At 55.2% G+C, this 21,301-nt stretch overlaps 1 protein-coding gene across 1 annotated transcript; it reads left to right on the top strand.

The window, feature by feature from the left end:
• The first annotated feature begins 1,138 nt into the window (after window positions 1-1,138).
• ALOX12B (arachidonate 12-lipoxygenase, 12R type) lies at window positions 1,139-16,256 on the top strand. The gene is made up of 15 exons (XM_054456734.2): window positions 1,139-1,607; window positions 2,657-2,861; window positions 7,736-7,817; window positions 7,947-8,039; window positions 8,143-8,265; window positions 8,585-8,688; window positions 8,981-9,153; window positions 9,383-9,526; window positions 11,695-11,898; window positions 12,145-12,231; window positions 12,513-12,682; window positions 13,140-13,261; window positions 15,130-15,230; window positions 15,566-15,736; window positions 15,934-16,256. Exons 1-15 carry the CDS (start codon window positions 1,461-1,463, stop codon window positions 16,111-16,113), a joined length of 2,106 nt encoding a protein of 701 aa, XP_054312709.1. The 5' UTR covers window positions 1,139-1,460; the 3' UTR covers window positions 16,114-16,256.
• The last annotated feature ends 5,045 nt before the right edge of the window (window positions 16,257-21,301 follow it).

Here is a 21,301-nt window from a genome sequence, read left to right as displayed (position 1 = left end):
ATTGCTCAGTTTTGCTGGTTCTGGAAATTCCTATCAGTGGATAACAGAACGTATCCCCTTTAATGTCTGGCTCTTTTTGTTCAATATCATCTTTGTGAGACTCATCCGCATTGCAGTTCATTCTTTCTTTTTATTCCTGGGTAGAATTCTATTTTATGATTATACCACAAAATATTGATCATATTAATCTATTATTTAACTTCATTCTTTTTTCTTTCTTTTTTTTTTTTTTTTTTTTTTGGAGATGGAGTCTTGCTCTGTTGCCCAGGCTGGAGTGCGGTGGCATGATCTCAACTCACTGCAACTTCCGCCTCCTGAGTTCAAGCGAGTCTCCTGCCTCAGCCTCCCAAGTAGCTGGGACTACAGGCGAATACCACCACGCCTGGCTAATTTTTGTATTTTTAGTAGCGACAAGGTTTCGCCATGTTGGCCAGGCTGGTCTCGAACTCCTGAGCTCAGGCGACCCACCTGCCTTGGCTTTCTGAAGTGCTGGGATTACAGGCGTGAGCCACCACGCCCAGCTATTTAACTTAATTCTTATGCCCCAGATTTCACTCTGTCTTCTAATTTAGTTTTTTTTTTTTTTTTTTGGTCTTCTGATTTTACATCCAGCTCCAATCCCTCCCCAGTGGATCCTGGCCCCACAGGAAGCAACAGATCCCCTTCTCCTACCCTGATTGTTCCTCCCCGCAGCATCTTCAAGCCTTTCTGCACGCATGTGGTCCCCGAGCCCCACCTTCAACACCTCCCACCCTTCCTGTCACAGACTCTGGGCCCTGGGGCAGAAGGACAGGCCAGCTTTCTCACTGTGGCCACTACCTGCCCCATTTCCCAGAGAGGAATGGCCTGGAGGCTAGCCAGCTGCGCAGCAACTTAGTGTCTCTCCCCCTCCCCTCCCCCGCCCACCAGTGGCCTCAGAACCAATGCAGGTCGCTCACTGCCCATGGCCCTGCTTAGCAGGGGTGCCCGGCACTGCAGCCAATGGGGACTGGCAGGAGGAAGGAGCTTATTAGTCTGATAAAGATCTGGGGGCCCCACCCGGCTCCCTCCTGCAACTTCTCTAGGGCCCTGGCTCAGGCTGGACTGGCTCCCCCACCCTGAAGCCGCCTTCATCCACGGCATCTTCCATCCGCCCTTTCAGAGGCAGGCCCAGTGCCCTGCCTGCTCTTCCTCCCCGCCAGCTCCCAGAAGGCTTGGAGCCCAGACACCTGCTCACCTGCCACCAGCTGGGCCCCACCTGGGCCTGCCCGGCACGCACCCCGGCCACCAAGGGCAGCAGCTTTTCCAGAATTTGGCCGGCAGGCCCAGTCACCCCACCTCGCCACCTCACCACTGCACCTTGGAGGCCAGCCCTGTCCACTCCACTCTGCGCCTGGCTTCTCTTGCCTGCCTTGGGCCTTCGTGTGGCCCCTCCACGGTGTCTGGGACTGAGTGCCCCTCTTGCCTCCTGAAGAGCAGCCATGGCCACCTACAAAGTCAGGGTGGCCACAGGCACCGACCTCTTGTCGGGAACACGGGACTCCATCTCACTGACCATTGTGGGGACGCAAGGAGAGAGCCATAAGCAGCTGCTGAACCATTTTGGGAGAGACTTTGCAACTGGGGCGGTAAGAGTGTGTGTGTGTGTGTGTGTGTGTGTGTTTCTGTGTGTGTCTGTGTGTATCTGTGTGTCTTTGTGGCCCCGGGAGGGGTGAAGGTGCGCAGGGGGAGCCAGGTGAGCTGAGCTTGTCCAGGAGAGGCTGGAGAGCCGAGGCACAGCTCTGAAGGCAGTGGGCTCCCCGGTGGCTCTACACGCCTTATCCAGAGCTGGCTTCCAGCCCTCGCCCATGTCCCAGATCTCTGGGCCATCCTTCTCCATCCTGCTCCTTCATCTCTAACCCTTTCAGGCATTCCTCATTTCCCTCCCATCCTTTTCTTCTCTCTCCCTCTTCCTCAGCCCTCTCTCCCTGTCTCTGCCTATACTGCATCTCTCTTTTCTCAATCCTTTCCACCTGCTTTCCTTCCCCTTTGCTCTCCTCCCCTTTCTGTCTTACCCCCTCTCCCGCATCCCTCTCTCTTCCATTCTCAGTCACTCTTCCTAATTCAGCGCCTCCTAACTGTCTCACATTTGCATTGGATTCTCTGTGACTTAAAATGGCATCAGACCAGCCTGTCTAGTGGAAGGCACGCTTTGCGGGCCTTCAGACCTGATTTTGAGTCAGACCCAGCCACCTGCTGCTATGCGACCTTAATAGGTCACTCTATCTATGTGGCCGTTCTGAATATCTGCATCTTCATTGATGAATGGGAGAAGGAGCTGGCTGGACCTCTCCCCACTCGAAAACTGTAGAGTGGTACTGAAGTCCCCAGGGGTCTGAAGGGTTCCTGCAACCTCAGGTGCCTGGAGAGGGGAGTGGGAGAAGACAGGAGCTGGGGATGGAGAGAAGAAGGGGCTGGAGTCCTACGCAGCCCTGGGTAGAGGGATCCAGTAGGAGACCCCCAAGCTGGAGAAGTCAGAAGGAAGCTCAACGATCAGGTCAATATCCTGTCCCTCCGTCAGTCCAGGGAGGCGAGCATTGCGCAGCATGAGCAGGGCCTGGGTGAGGGGCCAGAGGGGTGGCGGCCTGGGAGCCAGGGTGAAGTCCTGCCGGCTCAGCCAGCCTTGCATCCTGCCTAGGTGGACCAGTACACCGTGCAGTGCCCGCAGGACCTGGGTGAGCTCATCATCATCCGCCTGCACAAAGAGCGGTACTCCTTCTTCCCCAAGGACCCTTGGTACTGCAACTACGTGCAGATCTGTGCCCCCAACGGCTGTATCTACCACTTCCCCGCCTACCAGTGGATGGATGGCTACGAGACCCTGGCACTCCGGGAGGCCACAGGTAAGCCCTCATCACCCTGCTCCATCCTATGGCTGTGAGGCCTCTCGCTCCAGCCTGCCACCCTGGCATGGCACCCAGGCTCCCATCAAGCCGGGGGGGGGACCAGCCCCACCAGGGACTCCTGGGCTCTCCTGACACTGTCACACATTTCCCTCAGTCAGTACTGCTGCCCTGGGCTCAGCTTGGGGCTGCACACTGGAGGAAGAGAGGTGCCTGAGGCCCGGCGGCTACCCTCAGCATCCCCATCTGGCAGCAGACAGCATTCCCAGAGTGCGCTCCCCGCTACATCTCCAGTCCTCCCTGACTTCTATAAGATGCCCGGCCATGCTAAAAAGACCCCTTGTGATGCTAAGTACAGGCTCAGGACTCTCACAGGAGGCCTATTTATGATGCCAATCATATGCGCTCCAGAAAGACGCCCTGTTACTCCAGCAGGATTCTGTTACTATAGCAGGATGCCCCATTATTCCAACCAGCACCTTGCTATCCCATTTAGAAGCCCTTTGAGTTCAACAGGTCTCCATGGTGCTGTGGTCTTATAATTATGACGCCCTGGCTTTCTTTTTTTGAGATGGAGTTTCACTCTTGTTGCCCAGGCTGGAGTGCAATGGCACAATCTCGGCTCACTGCAACCTCCACCTCCCTGGTTCAAGCGATTCTCCTGCCTCAGCCTCCTGAGTGGCTGGGATTACAGGCGCGTGCCACCACGCCAAGGCTAATGTTTGCATTTTTAGTAGAGATGGGGTTTTACCATGTTGGCCAGGCTGGTCTCGAACTCCTGACCTCAGGTGATCTGCCTGCCTCAGTCTCCCAAAGTGCTGGCATTACAGGCATGAGCCCCAGTTTTCTAATTGAGCATTTTTTAGACTGATGGGATGTTCTATTGCTCCAAAGGACTCCCTATTTTCCCAATAGGACACCATATTTCTCTAACAGGATGCACTGTTACTCCAAAAGGCCCCCCTTAATCCAGTAAGGATCTATCCAGTAGAGGCCTTGTTATTCAGATAGACTGTCAGGGTTTCTCCAAGGTTAAGGCTGGCTAAGGCTGCCCAGTGGTTTTTCCAGTTGCTTGGTTACTCCCATGGGAGAGACACAGGACCTGAGTGGCTGAGCTCCTTGCACCCACCCCTGCCAGAGCCCCTTGTGTGGTGGGCTGGGGTCAGCTTCCTAATTTGTGGTGCTGCATGGGGACTAGGGGCCTGTCCTCTCTTATCCCCCAGTTCCACCACCTGAGTGTCTGTTGGCTTCCCTTGAGGCGAATGGGAGGGAAAGGCTGAGCTGAGGACACCCAGGGCCCGAAGCCCCATCCTCCCTGCAGCTGACTACCTCTCTTCCGTTTCTCACTGCCCTGTGCTGGAATCTTTCCCCAGGAGTGGGGAACAGGGCCTGAGCTGGGGAAAAGAGAGGCGAGGAAAGCCTGGGAGATGGTGAGCATGCCAAGGGGAGGGTCTCACTGGGGACATACAGCATCTTCCTGCAGTGACAGGTCTGGGTGACATGGAAGCAGGGGACAGGCAGGGTGATGCTGGTGGCCAGGCAGGAATGGGGTTGGGTGGGGCCGCTGCCACGCAACAGGACAGGGAGACTTGAGTCACCCATAGGGCCCTCAAAGGAGTGAGGCTCCCGCCCTGGGGATGAAAACGAGCTGGGTCTCTGGGTTGCACAACTCCAGGGAGCACTGTTCATCCAGAATACAACATGAGCTGAGGCAGGTGGAGGAGGGAGAGGGTGGCGAGGTAAGGGCCTTGAGGGGAAATGATGGGCTGCAGCGGTAGGCACAGGCCAGCCTGGGGACCACCAGCCAGGGTGCTGGAGAAAGACGGACCTGGACTTGGGTCTCAGTTCTTCCGCTGACTAGCTGGACATTTGGGCATATTTCCAAATTCTTTTTTTTTTTTTTTTGAGATGGAGTCTCGCTCTGTCGCCCTGGAGTGCATTGGCGCAATCTCGGCTCACTGCAACCTCCGCCTTCCAGGTTCAAGTGATTCTCCTGCCTCAGCCTCCTGAGTAGCTGGGACTACAGGTGTGTGCCACCACGCCCGGCTAATTTTTTTGTATTTTTAGTAGAGACGGCGTTTCACCGTGTTAGCCAGGATGGTTTCGATCTCCTGACCTTGTGATCTGCCTGCCTCGGCCTCTCAAAGTGCTGGGATTACAGGTACGAGCCACCGCACCCGGCCACATTTACAAATTCTTCTAAGCCTTGGTGCCCTCATCTGTAAAATGGAGATAACAACAGGACCTACTTCTTAGGGTGGATGTGAGAATCCAATAAGATGCCATCTGAACGGAGTTTTTTTTTTTTTTTTTTTTTTTTTAAGACAGAGTCTCTCTCCGTCACCCAGGCTGTAGTGCAGTGGCATGATCTTAGCTCATTGCAACCTCTGCTTCCTGGGTTCAAGCGATTTTCCTGCTTCAGCCTCCAGAGTAGCTGGGATTGCAGGCGTGCAGCACCACACCCGGCTAATTTTTGTATTTTTAGTGGAGATGGGGTTTCATCATATTGGTCAGGCTGGTCTTGAATTCCTGACCTCATGATCCACCTGCCTTGGCCTCCCAAAGTGCTGGGATTACAGGTGTGAACCACGGCACCTGGCCTGAATGGAGTTTTAAAAGGCTTAATAACTGTTGGTGATCAGAAGCAGCCCGCTACAGGGCAAATCCAGCCTTGTCCCCACGTAATAAGCAATAGCGACTGTTTCTCCTTGTAAAACGGGCATGGGGATACAGTCCTTTAGCTGAAACTGTTGACTCCAGGGGTGTTTTGAAATTCAGATTTTATTGAGAAGCTACATACACATGTATCTGTACACATGTGTGTATGTTTATATAAAATATGTATATGTATACATACATATCTTCATCTATAAATCTATATCACACACATACCCCATATATTATGTGCTATATCTACCACAAGGCACCCCAATCAAATATACTAACACTTCCCAGTAAAAACTATGAATAGTTACACCCAGTGAGTTAAATAAAGATTGTATATAGCCTCAGGGAGATTCACAGCAGGCTTTGTCAACCAATGAATTTGTTGTGGAACAAACAGACAAACAAACTTGATTTTCACAGCATTCTGTACTTTGCAGTTGTGAAGAAGGGGTCACCAGCCTATAGTAATAGTCACCTGCCTCATAGGGTGCTTCTTAGGCTTAGATTAATAAAAGTAAAGTGTCTACAAAGTGCCTGGTGTTGGGGACCAGCCTCAACACCACCTGTAGGGTACCCAAAGTCTGGTGGTGACGAAGGAATGGGAAGAGGCAGGTTAAGAGTGCATAAAGAGTGGGGGCCAGGGGGCAGTTGCAAAATGGAGGCTGCAAAAGGCCCAGAGTTCTGGTCTCCACACTATTTATTGAGTACAATCACTTAGATCTAAGAAGCAGATGTTCAGGGCGAAACAGTGAAAGGGAGGCAGTACGTCATAGGCGTAATCTATAGCAATAGCGGTTTAAATGAATCTCCTTTGTGCTCAAACAGCATATCTTTAACTTACTGGAGAGCAGCTAGTGGGAGCGGGCTTAACTAGGAGCCTGCACGTCTGTCCACATTCCAGGTTTCAAAGGAGTATCTTTCTCCTTGAACACAGTGTTCATAGATAAGACAGCAGTTTACGCTCAGAGCATGGGAACATAATGGTGATAAGAATGCTTTCCTCCTCAGAGGCCTTTTGTGACTTTCCACAACTTATTGTCCCATATTTTTATGGCCAGTTTATACAGGCACCCCACAAGCCCTTTTCCCAACACCTGGCACCTAGTAAGTGCTAAACAACTGTCAGTTATTAATATTTCAGTGGTATATACCCAAAGGAAAAGAAATCAACATATCAAAAAGATGCCTTATTTATCGTGGCACTATTCACACTAGCAAAGATATGGAATCACCCTAAGTGCCCTAATGGATGACTGGATAAAGAAAATGTGGTATATATACACAGTGGAATACTATTCAGTCATGAAAAAAATGAAATCATGTCATTTGCAGCAACATGGATGGAACTGGAAGTCATTATCTTAAGTGAAACAAGCCAGACCAGAAAGTCAAATGCTGAATGTTCTCACCCATAAATGGGTGTTAAAAAATGTGTACACATGGGCCAGGTGTGGTGGCTCACACCTATAATCCCAGCACTTTGGGAGGCAGAGGCGGGCAGATGACCTGAGATCAGGAGTTCGAGACCACCCTGGACAACATGGTGAAACCGCGTGTCTACTAAAAATACAGAAAGTAGCTGGGCATGGTGGCAGGCACCTGTAATCCCAGCTACTCCGGACACTGAGGCAGCAGAATCGCTTGAACCCAGGAGGCAGAGGTTGCAGTGAGCCGAGATCGTGCCATTGCATTCCAGGTTGGGTGACAAGAGCGAGACTCCATTTAAAAAATAATGTGTACACACGGACATAGCAAAACAATAGACAATGGAGACTCTCAAGGGTGAGAGGATGGGAGGGAGTGGATGATGAGAAATTACTTAATGGGTACAATATACTTTATTTGGGTGATGGGTATCCTAAAGCCCTAACTTGGCCACTATGCATGTAACAACATTGCTCTTGTACTCCATGAATTTATAGAAATAAAAAATATTTCAGTGGGTCTAGAGGAGGGACTTTTTGCAGCAGCAGAGCTCAGCTTGACAGCAGAGCAAGAGGAAAGAGGGTGGGTCCATGATTCTTTTATCTGATATTTCCGGACAGGACGCACCTTCACTCTCCCAAGGTGAGCCTTCCCACTTCTTGGTCATGGCCCCCCCCAGAGCCGACCTGGGGCACAGAAGCTGAACCCCTGCTTCCTGAAGTGGGCAGGGGTGGGCAGGGGCAAGGGTCAGCCCTTGAGTCCCCTCCTTGGTCTCCCTACAGGAAAGACAACAGCAGATGACTCGCTCCCCATCCTCCTGGAGCACAGAAGAGAGGAGATCAGAGCCAAGCAGGACTTCTACCAGTGAGGGGGCGGGTGGCAGAGTCTGGGCGCCCGGCAGGGGTCCAGGGAGGTGGGGGACAGTGATGGCTCTGGCCCTTTGCCCTGGGGTGGTGCACGGGCATGAGGGTCACATCTCGGTTTCCCTTGCAGCTGGCGAGTCTTTCTTCCTGGCCTGCCCAGCTATGTGCACATTCCCAGTTACCGCCCTCGGGTCCGGAGGCATCGCAACCCCAACCGGCCTGAGTAAGGACCTGAAGCTGTGCTGGGCCCCTCCCATGGTTTTCCCCTGGGCGCCTGCCTCCTCCCCGCCCCCTGGATCCCAGTTGTCCTGCGCTTCTCCCCACAGGTGGAACGGCTATATTCCGGGATTCCCAATTCTCATCAACTTTAAGGCCACCAAGTTCCTGAACTTAAATCTCCGCTACTCCTTCCTCAAGACGGCCTCCTTCTTCGTCCGCCTGGGGCCCATGTGAGTGCGTGTGAGTGACGGGAGAACGAGGGCTCCTGCAAGGACTGTCCCTCTCCCCCAACCCTGGCGGCCTCCAAGACAGCCCCAGAGGTTGGAATGGCCAGGAAAGCAGAGGGAGCTGAAACGCAGACCCAGAAAACCTGAGACATGATCCCAGAGACCTAGAGATGCAAAAATCTTGAGACATGGGACCCAGAGACTTTGCGACGCACAGACCCTGGGACCCAGAGACCTAAGTGGATGGGGCGGCCTTGCCACCCGCCCCAGCCGGCGTTTGGCAGCCCCTCTGAAGGTCTCTTCCTGGAATTCCATCTCCTAGGGCACTGGCTTTCAAAGTCCGCGGCCTGTTGGACTGCAAACATTCGTGGAAGAGGCTGAAGGACATTAGCAAAATTTTCCCTGGCAAGAAATCTGTCGTCTCCGGTATGGAATGGGTCTCCCGGATCGAGCAGGGGGAGCCAGGCGGTCTCCTGCGTGCTAGGCAGGCCCCCCACTTCGGGGCAGTGGGAAGGGAGAGGCAGCGAGGCGCGCGCGCGCCCTCTGGCGGTTTCTTGGAAAACGTCGCCCCGGGCTCCTCCGGCCGCTCAGCGCGAGGCTGGGGGCTTCGTTTTCCTCCCCGATTCCTCTCGGTGCCCATGGTCTTCTTCTGTCCCATGCCTCTCCGTCCCCGAGGGGGGCCGGGCCGCCTTGTGACGCCCTCGCGCCGTCCTCGCAGAGTACGTGGCCGAGCACTGGGCAGAGGACACCTTCTTTGGGTACCAGTACCTCAACGGCGTCAACCCCGGCCTGATTCGCCGCTGCACGCGGATCCCAGACAAGTTCCCCGTCACAGACGACATGGTGGCTCCGTTCCTGGGCGAGGGAACGTGCTTGCAAGCGGAGCTGGAGGTGAGGCCCGCTCCGGCGGAGACCCCGGCCCTCCTCCCGGCCTCCCTCGCGGGCATCCCCGTCTCTCCCCACCTCCGGCGCCCGCGCCAGTCCCAGGCAAGCCCGCACCCCGCGTCCCTGTCCCCGTCACACCCCTGCCCCTGGTCGCCAGCGCCCTGTGCACCTGCGGCGGGGGTCACGGGCGCCCCGTGTGGGTGCCTACTTGCCACCCATCGCGGCTCCCTTCCAGAAGGGGAACATTTACCTGGCCGACTACCGCATCATGGAGGGCATCCCCACCGTGGAGCTCAGCGGCCGGAAGCAGCACCACTGCGCCCCCCTCTGCCTGCTGCACTTCGGACCCGAGGGCAAGATGATGCCCATCGCCATCCAGGTGCCTGGGCTGCAGGCGGCGCTGCCGCTGAGCCTCTGTGTGCGCGAATGTTCCTCTGAGTGTGCGCGCGCTTAGTGAGCGTGTGGACCTGTGTGTATTCAGCCGTCTCTCGGTATCCTTGAGAGATTGGTTCCAGGACCTCCCCGGGATGCCAAAATCTGCAGATGCTCAAGTTTCTTATATAAAATGTCCCAGTATTGCCGGACGCGGTGGCTCACGCCTGTAATCCCAGCACTTTGGGAGGCCGAGGCGGGTGGATCACGAGGTCAGGAGATCGAGACCATCCTGGCTAACACGGTGAAACCCCGTCTCTACTAAAAATACAAAAAATTACCCGGGCGTGGTGGCGGGCGCCTGTAATCCCAGCTACTCGGGAGGCTGAGGCAGGAGAATGGCGTGAACCCAGGAAGCGGAGCTTGCAGTGAGCCGAGATCATGCCACTGCACTCCAGCCTGGGCAACAGAGCGAGACTCCATCTCAAAAAAAAAAAAAAAAAAAAAAAAAAAGTCCCAGTTTTTACATATAACTTACTCACATCTTCTTGTGTGTTGGGATCACAGGCGTGAGCCACCGCGTCCGGCCTGGGCACATTTTTCTGGTTCATACAAAAGCCCGGTATGGGCTGGGAGCAGCTCAGGTTTTTATGCCCTAATAGGCTTAGGTGGAGATGCACCTTGCAAGGCTCAAGGACCACCTTGGCAGTTCCCTGCCTCTCACCTGCTTGCTGTCTTGGTCCCCTCAGGTACAGAAGTACAAAGTGCGCTGCTCAGCGGAGCTGGGTGAGCTCTTGCTGCTGCGTGTACACAAGGAGCGCTACGCTTTCTTCCATGTTACACTCCTGGGCTCAAGCGATTCTCCTGCCTCAGCCTCCCAAAGTGCTGGGACTACAGGCGTAAGCCACCTTGCCCGGCCCTCTTGTGTATTTTCAGTCCTCTCTAGGCCCGGTGTGGTAGCTCACGCCTGTAATCCCAGCACTTTGGGAGGCCGAGGTGGGCAGATTACCTGAGGTCAGGAGCTCAAGACCAGCTTGGCCAACATGGGGAAACCCCATCTTTACTAAAACTACAAAAATTAGCTGGGCATGGTGGGGGGCGGCGCCTGTAGTCCCAGATATTCAGGAGGCTGAGGCAGGAGAATCTCTTGAACCCAGGAGGCAGAGGCTGCAGTGAGCGGAGATCGTGCCACTGCACTCCAGCCTGGTGACAGAGCAAGACTCCGTCTCAAAAAAAAAAAACCAAATAAATAAAATGAAATAAAATAGATCCTTTCTGGATTTCTTATAGTACCCAGTACAATACAATGTAAATGCTATGTAGATAGTTGTTACACTGTATTCTTTAGGGAATGACAAGGAAAAAAAGTCTGTACATGTTCAGTAGAGACACTTTTTTCCCAGAATATTTTCCATCTGTTGTTGGTAGAATCTACTGGTGTGGAACCCATGGATATGGAGGGCCAGCTGTACTTGTATGCCCCTATGTGTGTGCATCTGTGAGTGTGTGCATGTATATGTGTCTGTGGGGTGTGCTTGTCTCTTTGACTTCATCCATCCATCCAACTGGAAAACCAATCCCTGAAGGGGGTCAGGTCCCTACTGGAAATACTGAGATAATTAGACTTAGCCTCTGCCTTGGGAATCTGGTCTGGCAGAGGAGGGAACTAGGTGTTTCCTTCCCAGAGGTCCCCCCAAGGGTCATGTGCAAGTTAGAAAGAGGCTCCCTCTGGGGGGATGGGCCAGAGCCCCAGAGCCTGATGCTCCTGGCTCCTTAATGGAACAGCGTAGGCTGATTTCAGTGATCTGCCTGCTCCCTGGGGGGCTAGGAATCCTTGTGCAGTGCACAACCTGCACACCTGAATGTGGTGGAGGTGTGGCTGAAGTAAGGAAGTCTTGCCAGAGGAGGCAGCTTGTGAGATGGTACTTGAAGAATAAGTGGGAGCTGCCAGGTAGAGACAGGGGCAAGAGGAAGGTACTGCAGTTGAGCAGACAGAACGGCAAGATCAAATGTGGGGAGGGAGGAAAGGCCCAGGGGTGCTCAGGGGACCAGTGGGACTGGAGCTTGGGAGTGTTTTCACCTTCTCATACTCCCTTCTGCCTCCTTCCTGCGGTGGGGCCTTTATGTGTGTGGGTCTCTGCCCTCACCTAACCCTTTCTCTTTCACCACCCCTAGCTCAGCCAGACCCCTGGGCCAGATTGCCCCATCTTCCTGCCCAGTGATTCTGAGTGGGACTGGCTGCTAGCCAAGACGTGGGTACGCTATGCGGAGTTCTACAGCCATGAGGCCATCGCCCACCTGCTGGAGACCCACCTCATTGCCGAGGCCTTCTGCCTGGCCTTGCTGAGGAACCTGCCCATGTGCCACCCACTCTACAAGGTACGGGCTTGGGGGAAGGGGCCTCACCCAGGCATCATGGCCCTCACCTGGCCTCAGAAAGCCCCCAGGCCCACTGAGCAGTCAGAGAGACTCCAGTCAGCCTGGGGGGCATCTGGGGACCACAAGAGAGGGCTTGGCATAGGAACTTCCCCGAGTGAGCAGATCTGATGTTACAGAAATTGGGAGCTGAGCTCCTTTGGGGGCCACTTCAGCCCTCTCTCTTCATCCACCTTGCTCTCCCCACAGCTCCTCATCCCCCATACCCGATACACCGTCCAGATCAACAGCATTGGCCGGGCCGTTCTCCTCAATGAGGGGGGGCTCTCTGCCAAGGTAAGACTTCTGCCCCCAACCCCAACGAGATATTTGTTTTCCTCTGGCCTTTGCAGTTAGACGAAGAGGAGGACTTCCCACTTGCCTTTGGGTCATCATAACGGGGCATGAAGGGAGGAAACTGGATGAAGTTGGTTGTCCTGTCTAGAAAGGAACAGAGGCAGGGCTGGTGTGCTGGCCCCGAGCAAGATTGTTCTTGGAGGTGGGGTGGGCTGGGTCAGGGGTTACAGGGGTACTTACTGGGATGCCCGTCCGGCTCCAGGATCTGCCTCCTCTCACAGGGCATGTCCCTGGGCGTGGAAGGCTTTGCTGGGGTGATGGTACGGGCTCTGTCAGAGCTCACCTATGACAGCCTCTACCTCCCCAATGACTTTGTGGAGCGTGGGGTCCAGGACCTGCCTGGATATTACTACCGCGATGACAGCTTGGCGGTGTGGAATGCACTGGAGAGGTGAGCTAAGGACAGCAGTGGGTGGTTCTCAGGGTGGACACCCTGGGATGTTGGAGAGGGTGTGCGGAGCTTCTAGAGAACTGAGTGTGGGTCTGGTGTCATCCAGGGGCTTGGCCTTGGGGAAGGGGCCTGGGGTCTGTGTGTCCATCACACCTACACCCTCAGCCCAGCAGGCCCCTTCCTTGCTTGGGTCCCAGCCCACCTCTGCTGGCCAGATCCCTTCTGGGTTCTGAGATGCCTGTAGGCCTTGCCCATCCCTTATAAGGGAGTGCTCTGGGTGTGTTCTGGCCTTGCCAAGCCATCCTCTTCACTTCTGCCCCACAGGACTTGCCCTCCCACAGGCCTGGGGCAGCTCTGGGGCCAACTGAGGTCAGGGCACCCTGGGGGAGGTGGGAGAAGCCTGGCTGAGGGGTGGGAGGGGAGGAGGATCCAAACTGAGGTCCTGTCCCCTGGTCAGGTATGTGACGGAGATCATCACCTATTATTACCCGAGTGACGCAGCTGTGGAGGGTGACCCGGAATTGCAGTCCTGGGTGCAGGAAATATTTAAAGAGTGCCTCCTGGGGCGGGAGAGCTCAGGTATGGGCCTGGACACCTGGGAAATCAGGGGAAGCTGGGACTGAGGGGCAGCCCCCAGGCAGGTCTGCTACGGCCCTCCTGGGCTGGATCAGAACATATTTTATTGTAGACTGAAGGAGACCAAATTGCTGCCCTAGGATTTTGACAGGCTCTTCTCTGGCCCCTGGAGCAGTGGCATCTCAGAGAGGTTGGGGAAGAAAACATGGCTGGCAATGGGTCCCTGTCTGAGATTAGGGGCTGTGGGTCATCTCTGCAGAGACCTGGAGGGGTCCCAGCCCCACCTCAGAAACAAATATTTGTGGACTGTGAAATGGGGTATGAGCTCCAACAGGAAAGGGCAGGAGGCCAGGGAGCTGGCAGGGGGGAGCTGGCAGCTCCAGGAGAGGGGTGAAAGCACCCTGAGGTCCCGCCACCTGGGTACACACTCAACAAATATCCAGTGAACATCCACAATGCAACACTGTGCTGGTTATTGAGCAGGCAAAAGGGAAAAAGACAGGTGGTGAAGGTGCTGCCTTCAAGGAGTTCACAGTCTGGGGTGGCAGGTACTTCCCTAAATTAAGTTGTGGGGAAGCCCAGGGAAGGCGCCTAACCCACTTTGGGAAGGGGTAGTGGAGAGAAGACAGGGCAGGAGCAGCAAGCTAAGATCTAGCTGAAATCTAACTTCTTGGCTAACATCTAGCTAAGATCTGCAGGATGGAGAGGTTAGCCTCGAGATGACGAAGGATGGGGATGGAGAGTTCCGCATGGGAGCAGCATGTGGAAAGTCGAGAAAGCCAGAGAGAGCACAGGGAGTTCCAGGAGCTGCTTACTGTAATCACGTTCTCTGCAACTGAAGCTTACGGTGGGACGTGGGGAGGTTCCCAACGGGCTGAGGCGGAGGCTGTGAGCAGCGGCCAGGCTGCACAGCCTGGTTAAGGGCCAGAGGGATCCACCGAGGGTTTTGCAAGGAGATCAGACTTGTATGCTAGAATATCAGGCTACACTGGCAGTCAGGAGACAGTTAGGGAAGCTGTTGTGGTGTCCAGGAGGGAAAACTGGGGACCTGACTAGGGTGAGGGCTGTGGGGATGCCACAGAGTATTCCAGAGCTAGAAATGACAGGACTGGGTGATGGTTTGAGTTTGGTGGTGAGGGGAGGGGGAGGGGAGGGAGGGGCCAAGGGCGACTCCACGTTTCAGGGTTTTGCAACTGGATACATGATGTATGTCATCCATTGAGCTGGGGGCTAAAAGGAGGAGCGGTTAGGGAGGAAGATGATGGGTCTGGTTTGAATATGTGGGACTTTTGGAACCTGAGATCACCATGGTAACCAGGACACACGGGACAACAGGAAAGAGAAGCCACCTGAGGTTCACCCGGGACAACAGGAAAGAGAAGCCAGTAGCTTGGTAGGGAAGAGGTGTGGGACTGAGAAATCCATCTGGAGTGGGCACAGAGTCTGGAAGGAGGTGATGAGAGGGAGTGGAGGGCGGGGGCTGGGCTGAGTCGGGGCAGGACTCTTCCGAAGGAACGAAGGAACCCAGGAAAGCCTCCTGCCTCTCCCAGCATCCCCAGCTCTGGGACCAGAGCGGCATCCCCAGGGAAACAGGAAGAGAGATCTGAGGGCCACAGGTTAGGCAGGGGCCAGGAGCAGCCCTGGAGGACTTCTGGCCAAGGCCTGCAGCCCTCCGTCCCCAGCCTTATGATCTGAGTTAGGGGAGATGGGGTTGCTGCCACAGGAGGGTCACGCAGGCAGGATGAGGGTACGGATGCGGCAGCTGGAAGCTTTTGCAAAACGGTGAGAGCGGGGCATGGTGGCGCCCTCTGCCGGGCAGCCAGTACCAGGGCACGACTGACGCCGCCTGGGCTTTTCCCCCCGCCGGTCAGGCTTCCCCAGGTGCTTGCGAACCGTGCCTGAGCTGATCCGATATGTCACCATAGTCATCTACACCTGCTCTGCCAAGCACGCTGCTGTCAACACAGGCCAGGTACCGGTGCTCTCACCAGCCCAGGCCCAGCCCCAGGCTCAGACCTAAATTTCGTCAGTGCCCCAACCTCAAACCCAGCCTCAGCCATAATCCCTGGTCCAGCCTCAATTTGTTCCAGCTTCAACTCCAATCCCAACGGAAACCGAGCCTCAGCCCCAACTCTCGGCCCCAGCCCCACACCCAGCCCCAGCCCCAGTCTAACCAACCCAGCCCAGCCTCAGCGCCAAGGGCGGGGAGTCCATCTCAGCGACTGGAGGGCGGGTGGTCAGCGCCTGGCGGAAGGAAACTCCTGGGTTACTCTTCCACCCAGACCCGCGCCTCTATCCCACCTCCAGATGGAGTTCACCGCCTGGATGCCCAACTTCCCAGCGTCCATGCGGAATCCACCGATTCAGGCTAAGGGGCTGACCACTCTGGAGACCTTCATGGACACGTTGCCGGACGTGAAGACCACGTGCATCACGCTGCTGGTGCTCTGGACCCTCAGCCGCGAGCCTGACGACAGGGTGCGAGACGGGGTGGGGGACTCTGAGCACAGGGAGGGGGCCAGGAGCCGGGGAGGGGGAAGGATAACTGGCGGCGTCAAGAGGGGAGCAGGGAGTGAGAGGCCGCTGAAATCAAAGGGTGGAGGGGCCAGGGCCACCGGCAGGAGGAGGGGGTGCTGGCCGGCCCTGGTCCCAGCTGTCGAGCTCTCTGCCCGCAGCGGCCCCTGGGACACTTCCCGGACATTCACTTCGTGGAGGAGGCCCCGCGGAGGAGCATAGAGGCGTTCCGCCAGCGCCTGAACCAGATCTCACACGACATCCGCCAGCGCAACAAGTGCCTTCCCATCCCCTACTACTACCTGGACCCGGTGCTGATCGAGAACAGCATTTCTATTTAGGAGCGCGCTTCCCGTCTCCCCTCTACCCATCCTGTGCCCTCCTATTTTCAAAAAAACAAAACAAAACAAACAAAAAACACAAAAACCTCAAAGACCAAAACACCAAACAAACAAAAGAACAAAAAACTTTCCTTTCCCTGGGTCTGGCTGTGAGTGCGCGCGGCAAGTTACTGGGGCACTGGCGGCAGGGCTGACGCCGCGGGGTGCGGGTGCAGGCTATGCGCGCCGCGCGCTCTCACCGCGATTCCGTTCTCTGCGGCCGCGGGGTTCAGGTAGGAGTAGGGCAGCGCCAGGCCCCGGCTCCACTCCAGGACGTCCGCCGAGATCTGGGCCAGGCGGCGATGCTCCGCCGCGGGGCCTTCTCGGAGAAGTGCTCCTCTGGGTAGGTGTCCAGGAGGGGAGAAGGAAAGGCTGGGACCTTGGCCGGCTGCATTTTCAGCCCACAACGATTCTGTTCCATCTTAAGTCTCCCTACCAGGGGACTTAGTCCACCCAAGCCCAGCCCACGTAGGGGTCCTGGACCACTCCAGACCCATCCAACTTGAAACATAAAACACCCACCCACCTAGACAAAAGACTGCGGGCCACAAGAAACCCAGACCACCCCAAGCCCGGCTCACTCTGAAGCCCAGACCACTCTAAACTCCACCTACTAGGAATCCACAACACCCTAAACCACACCCACCAGCAACCTAGTGGCGCAAGCCCTGCCACCTAGGAGCCCAGCCTGCTAAGCTAAGTGCACCCTCCTAGTAGCCATTGTCCCCAGGATCCCATCCTCAATGTTCCCACTCTCTAGAAGCTGAGACCCCAGCCATCCCCACCTGGGACTTGCTTATGGTGGCCTTGGTTTCATTGCTGATCCCCCACAGGAGCACCAGGGTGTGGCGTGTGGCATTGACCTCAGGGAGTGAGGCTACTAGTTCTGTCTGGCCCTTGACGGTGGGCAGGGCAAGCCACAGGATGATAGGAATATTGGGGATCCAGGCACTGAATTCAGACTGACCTCCACAAGCTCAGTACAGAGCTTCCAGTGCTGCTAGGGCTGCTCCTCCCGCAACCATGCTTGTCCCCCAGGTCTGGCACTGGCTCACCTGGCCGCTGTTGATGGCAGCATGTTGGGCTGAGCAGGTGATGATGATCATCGTGAAACACCGGATGAGCCCAGCACAGTGGCCCACGGTGGAGGGGACCCTTAGATGGGAGTAGGGCAGACAGAACAGAGCTGAGACCCAAGAGGCTGCTGCCCTGGGGCAGTGGACACCACCTCTGAGAGCATTTGGCTTGGAAAACCCTCCTGGAAGATCTCCCTGACCCAGGCCTGGAGCTCTGAGTCCCTGCTCACTGCCATATCATCCAGGTAGTAGATGTTAACAATATTGGTCCCAAAGCCGGGGGGTCAGGAATACATGGCGACTAACACTCGGGAGCCAACACTGCACAGGGTTGTGGGTTGGAAGGGGCCACTGAGACCTGCTGCCCACAAAGGAGGAAACTGAGGCCAAGGAAAGAAAACGGCCAACCACAGAGTGAACTGCAGAGCCGAGATCAAACCGGGAGGCTGTGGTCTTCACCATGCCATGCAAACAGAGGCCCGAGGGCCAGGATTGATCTGCAGATGTGTTTCGATCAGCTGACAAGGTTTTTCTGTTTGTTTTTCAAGTTGAATCACTTGCCAACATTTAAATATTAGAAGATGTCTGGTTTCTGCTGAAAAATCAGAAGATCTGGTCACAGTGATAGCTGGGTCACCACTGTCCCTGTCAGACAAACATGAGTTTCCCACTGGCCACGGTCCCTGCCCACTCTTCTTCCTTAGCTTTTCTCTGCTCACTGGTCCTGCAGGCATTTGGATTCCAAACCACACGGAAGGATGAGACACCAGGTCCATCTGCGTTAGGACCAGCTGATTGGGTTCATTTCATCCACTGGTTCCCAAAGGGCCCTCCATCCCCAGCCATAGTAGCATGTGCAGACCCCCTGCTGAGGAAGGAGCTCCTGCTGTGGATGTTCATATAGGGGGAGTCCCTGAGGACTTCAAGGGGGTGGTGGGACATGAGTTGGGCTTGAAGCAGGGGCAGAATTTGAATTGGGAGAGAGGGAGAAATTAGGGTGCCTCGTCTCCCTAGGCCCAATGTGTGCTGAGATGGAAGAATGGAAGTAGGGGCAGATTTCAGAGGGGCCGAGCTGCAGGGAATGCAGCATTGCATGTGGCGAGCCACTGGGCACCACTCGAGGCTAATGGGCAGTGGCACTGACATCAATCTCAGTGCTGGAGGGAGGCCATTATGCAGGCTGGTGGCGGGAGCTGGGAACCTGCAGGAGGCCAGATGTTAAGAGGATCTGGCCATTGGGGTGGAGGCCACAGCTATACCCCAAGGCAGTCTCCTATGAGGAAGATTTCGACGGAAAAACCTGGAGACACAGTGACTTCATCTATGGGGTGAATAATAATCTTTTTTTTTTGAGACGGAGTTTTGCTCTTGTTGCCCAGGCTGGAGTGCAACGGCACGATCTTGCTCACTGCAACCTCCGCCTCCTGGGTTCAAGTGATTCTCCTGCTTCAGCCTCCCCAGTAGCTGGGATTACAGGCACCCACCACTACACCCAGCTAACTTTTGTATTTTTAGTAGAGGTGGGGTTTTGCCACATAGGCCAGGCTCGTCTCGAACTCCTGACTTCAAGTGATCCGCCCACCTCAGCCTCCCAAAGTGCTGGGATTACAGGTGTGAGCTGCCGCACCCGGCATAATAATCTTAATAGCTAATCTCAGAGAGCACTTTCTGTGCACTGGGGTTTGTTCTTAGGGTTTTGGACTGAATAATAATAATAAGCTATACCATAGGTGCTCTTACTACCCTAATTGTCAGATGAGGAAACAGGCACAGAGAGGTTAAATAACTTCCCAACACAGCTGGGAAGGATCAAGAGTAAACAGGAAGGGCTTGGAGACAGCAGTGTGTTTGGGCAGGAGGCTGGGGGAAGGTTGAATAAACCAACAGGGGGTCTAGCCGAGGGTGAGAGGGTTGGAGCCCTCAGGCCCCAGGGGAGTGTCACCTCTCTATGACTGCCCAGATCTGGAGTGTAGTAGCGGGCAAGGTCCTGGACCTTGAAGTCAGCCAGCTGGTGGGACAGGTAGAGGGAGTGGTAGGTGGCAGCTGCCAGCCCTTTGGTGATCAGCTCCAGGCAGCCCATCTGTCCCAACAATGTTGACTGTAATGAGCAGAGAGCCCACTCCTGCCGCTAGGAGGGGCTCTTCACCAAATCTCAGGCCTCCCCTGGCCCTCTGTGCTCACCCCAAGATCCCAGGCCTCCAGGGCCTTGACCTGGTGGATGAGCTTTCCTGGTACAAAGAGCCCAGTGTGGGCTGGATATTGAGGTGGAAGGTGCAGAAGAAAGGGGAAGCCGGAGTCAGAGGTCAGATCAGGCAGCCCCCGGTCTCCCACAGCTGTGGGCACTGAGAGGAGGGTTCCTCCCTGCCTTGAAAATGGGTGGCTCCTGGGCAGCTGCCACAGCATGGACAAGGCAAAAGCTCCACCACAAAGTGGGTTCAAAGTAGATGAGTGACCGTCTTGTGCACCAGGAACTTTGAGGGTCACACCCAGGTCTTGGCCAGGAACCAGTCTTCAGCTGGGTCACTGGGCAGGAAGATGGGGCTGTCTAGGCTGGGTGTCTGAGTGAGCTGGAGTGGGAACACAGGAGAGGGCAGGCATTGGGCAGAAACTGGGGAAGGGCAGCCCATCACCACGTCCATGGGGCCAGAATAAGGGAGGAGACCACCCCTCATATTGTCTTATGCCCAATTTCTGCCTCCAAAGAAAGAAGAAGTAAAAACTAAGGCGGAAATGAAATCCACAGGCAGGCAGCTCGGCACCACACCCTGGGCCTGGTAGTTAAAGATCAACCCCTGACCTAATCGGTTATGTTATCTATAGATTCTAGACATTGTATAGAAAAGCACTGTGAAAATCCCTGTCCTGTTCTGTTCTGTTCTAATTGCCGGTGCATGCAGCCCCCAGTCACGTACCCCCTGCTTGCTCAATCGATCACGACCCTCTCAAGCAGACCCCCTTAGAGTTGTGAGCCCTTAAGAGGGACAGGAATTGCTCACTCTGGGAGCTCGGTTTTTGAGACATGAGTCTTGCCGATGGTCCCGGCTGAATAAAGCCCTTCCTTCTTTAACTTGATGTCTGAGGGGTTTTGTCTGCGGCTAGTCCTGCTACAAAATCACACGACTTTTGACCAGCTGTGTGACCTTGGGAAAGTTTATTAACCTCTCTGTGATTCAGGTTCCTCATTAGTAAGACAAGGTTGATGAGAATAGTCTCCTTGAGAGGTGAAGTGACCCAAGGAACCATGTTGGCTGACTTCCCGGTACCAGTCCAGTCATCCAGAGCCCCAGTTGTGTGGGGCAGACTGGAAGGATGGGAAGGGAGGGTGTGGACACCTCCTGAAGGGGTTATGTTTTTAACTATTAGGAACACAGTTGAACTGCCAAAGGTGCGTGACTCAGTAGAATCGATTCTGACACCCTGTCAAGGGGCAATTTGTTCTCTTGAGTATCATAACCTTTCTATCAAGATGGAAATCAAAGAGGATAAACTTGAGAAGGGCTGAGTAGGATTGGAGAGGTGATGTCCCCAGGCACAGTGGCACTGGGAGGAGGCAACCTTTCAGTCATCCCGAGGATGTAATAGACTTCCCCCACCCCACCCACCAGCCCCCCAAGGCCCTGCCTGGCTGACCAGAATGACAAGGGATAGCAAGGGCCTGTTGCCGTTGGGATGCTGGTGCAGCAGGATCAGGGGTGCGGTCATGAACTAGGGCCTCCCATGAATGATGCTGGGGCAGAGGCCTGAGAGGATGGCATGGTCCGCCAGGTACAGAGAGCCCCTTTAGGGAGGAGTGGAGGAGGAGGGCTGAGCAGGCTTGGGTGAGGAAGGGGGAGTTTTTATGATCCTGGGAATATTTCACTTAAAGGAACTTCATTCTCTGGAGCCAGTGGGGTATTCCAGCTCAGAGTCACTTTGTGGTTCCAGAGAAAGAAGCCCCTCCCCTCTTCCCCCACCCAAGTATTGAAGGTGACTGTGCTGTGGCCAGGCCCAAGCATCAACGAGAGACAGTGAGAGAAGCGCGCCCCGCTGGAGGTCAGCACGAAATGCACCCTCCTGGGGTCTCAGCACACCCC

This window comes from Pongo pygmaeus, chromosome 19 (genome assembly GCF_028885625.2).
Source record: "Pongo pygmaeus isolate AG05252 chromosome 19, NHGRI_mPonPyg2-v2.0_pri, whole genome shotgun sequence".
In the NCBI taxonomy this organism is placed as follows: Eukaryota; Metazoa; Chordata; class Mammalia; order Primates; family Hominidae; genus Pongo; species Pongo pygmaeus.
This window is presented reverse-complemented; position numbering and strand designations above follow the sequence as displayed.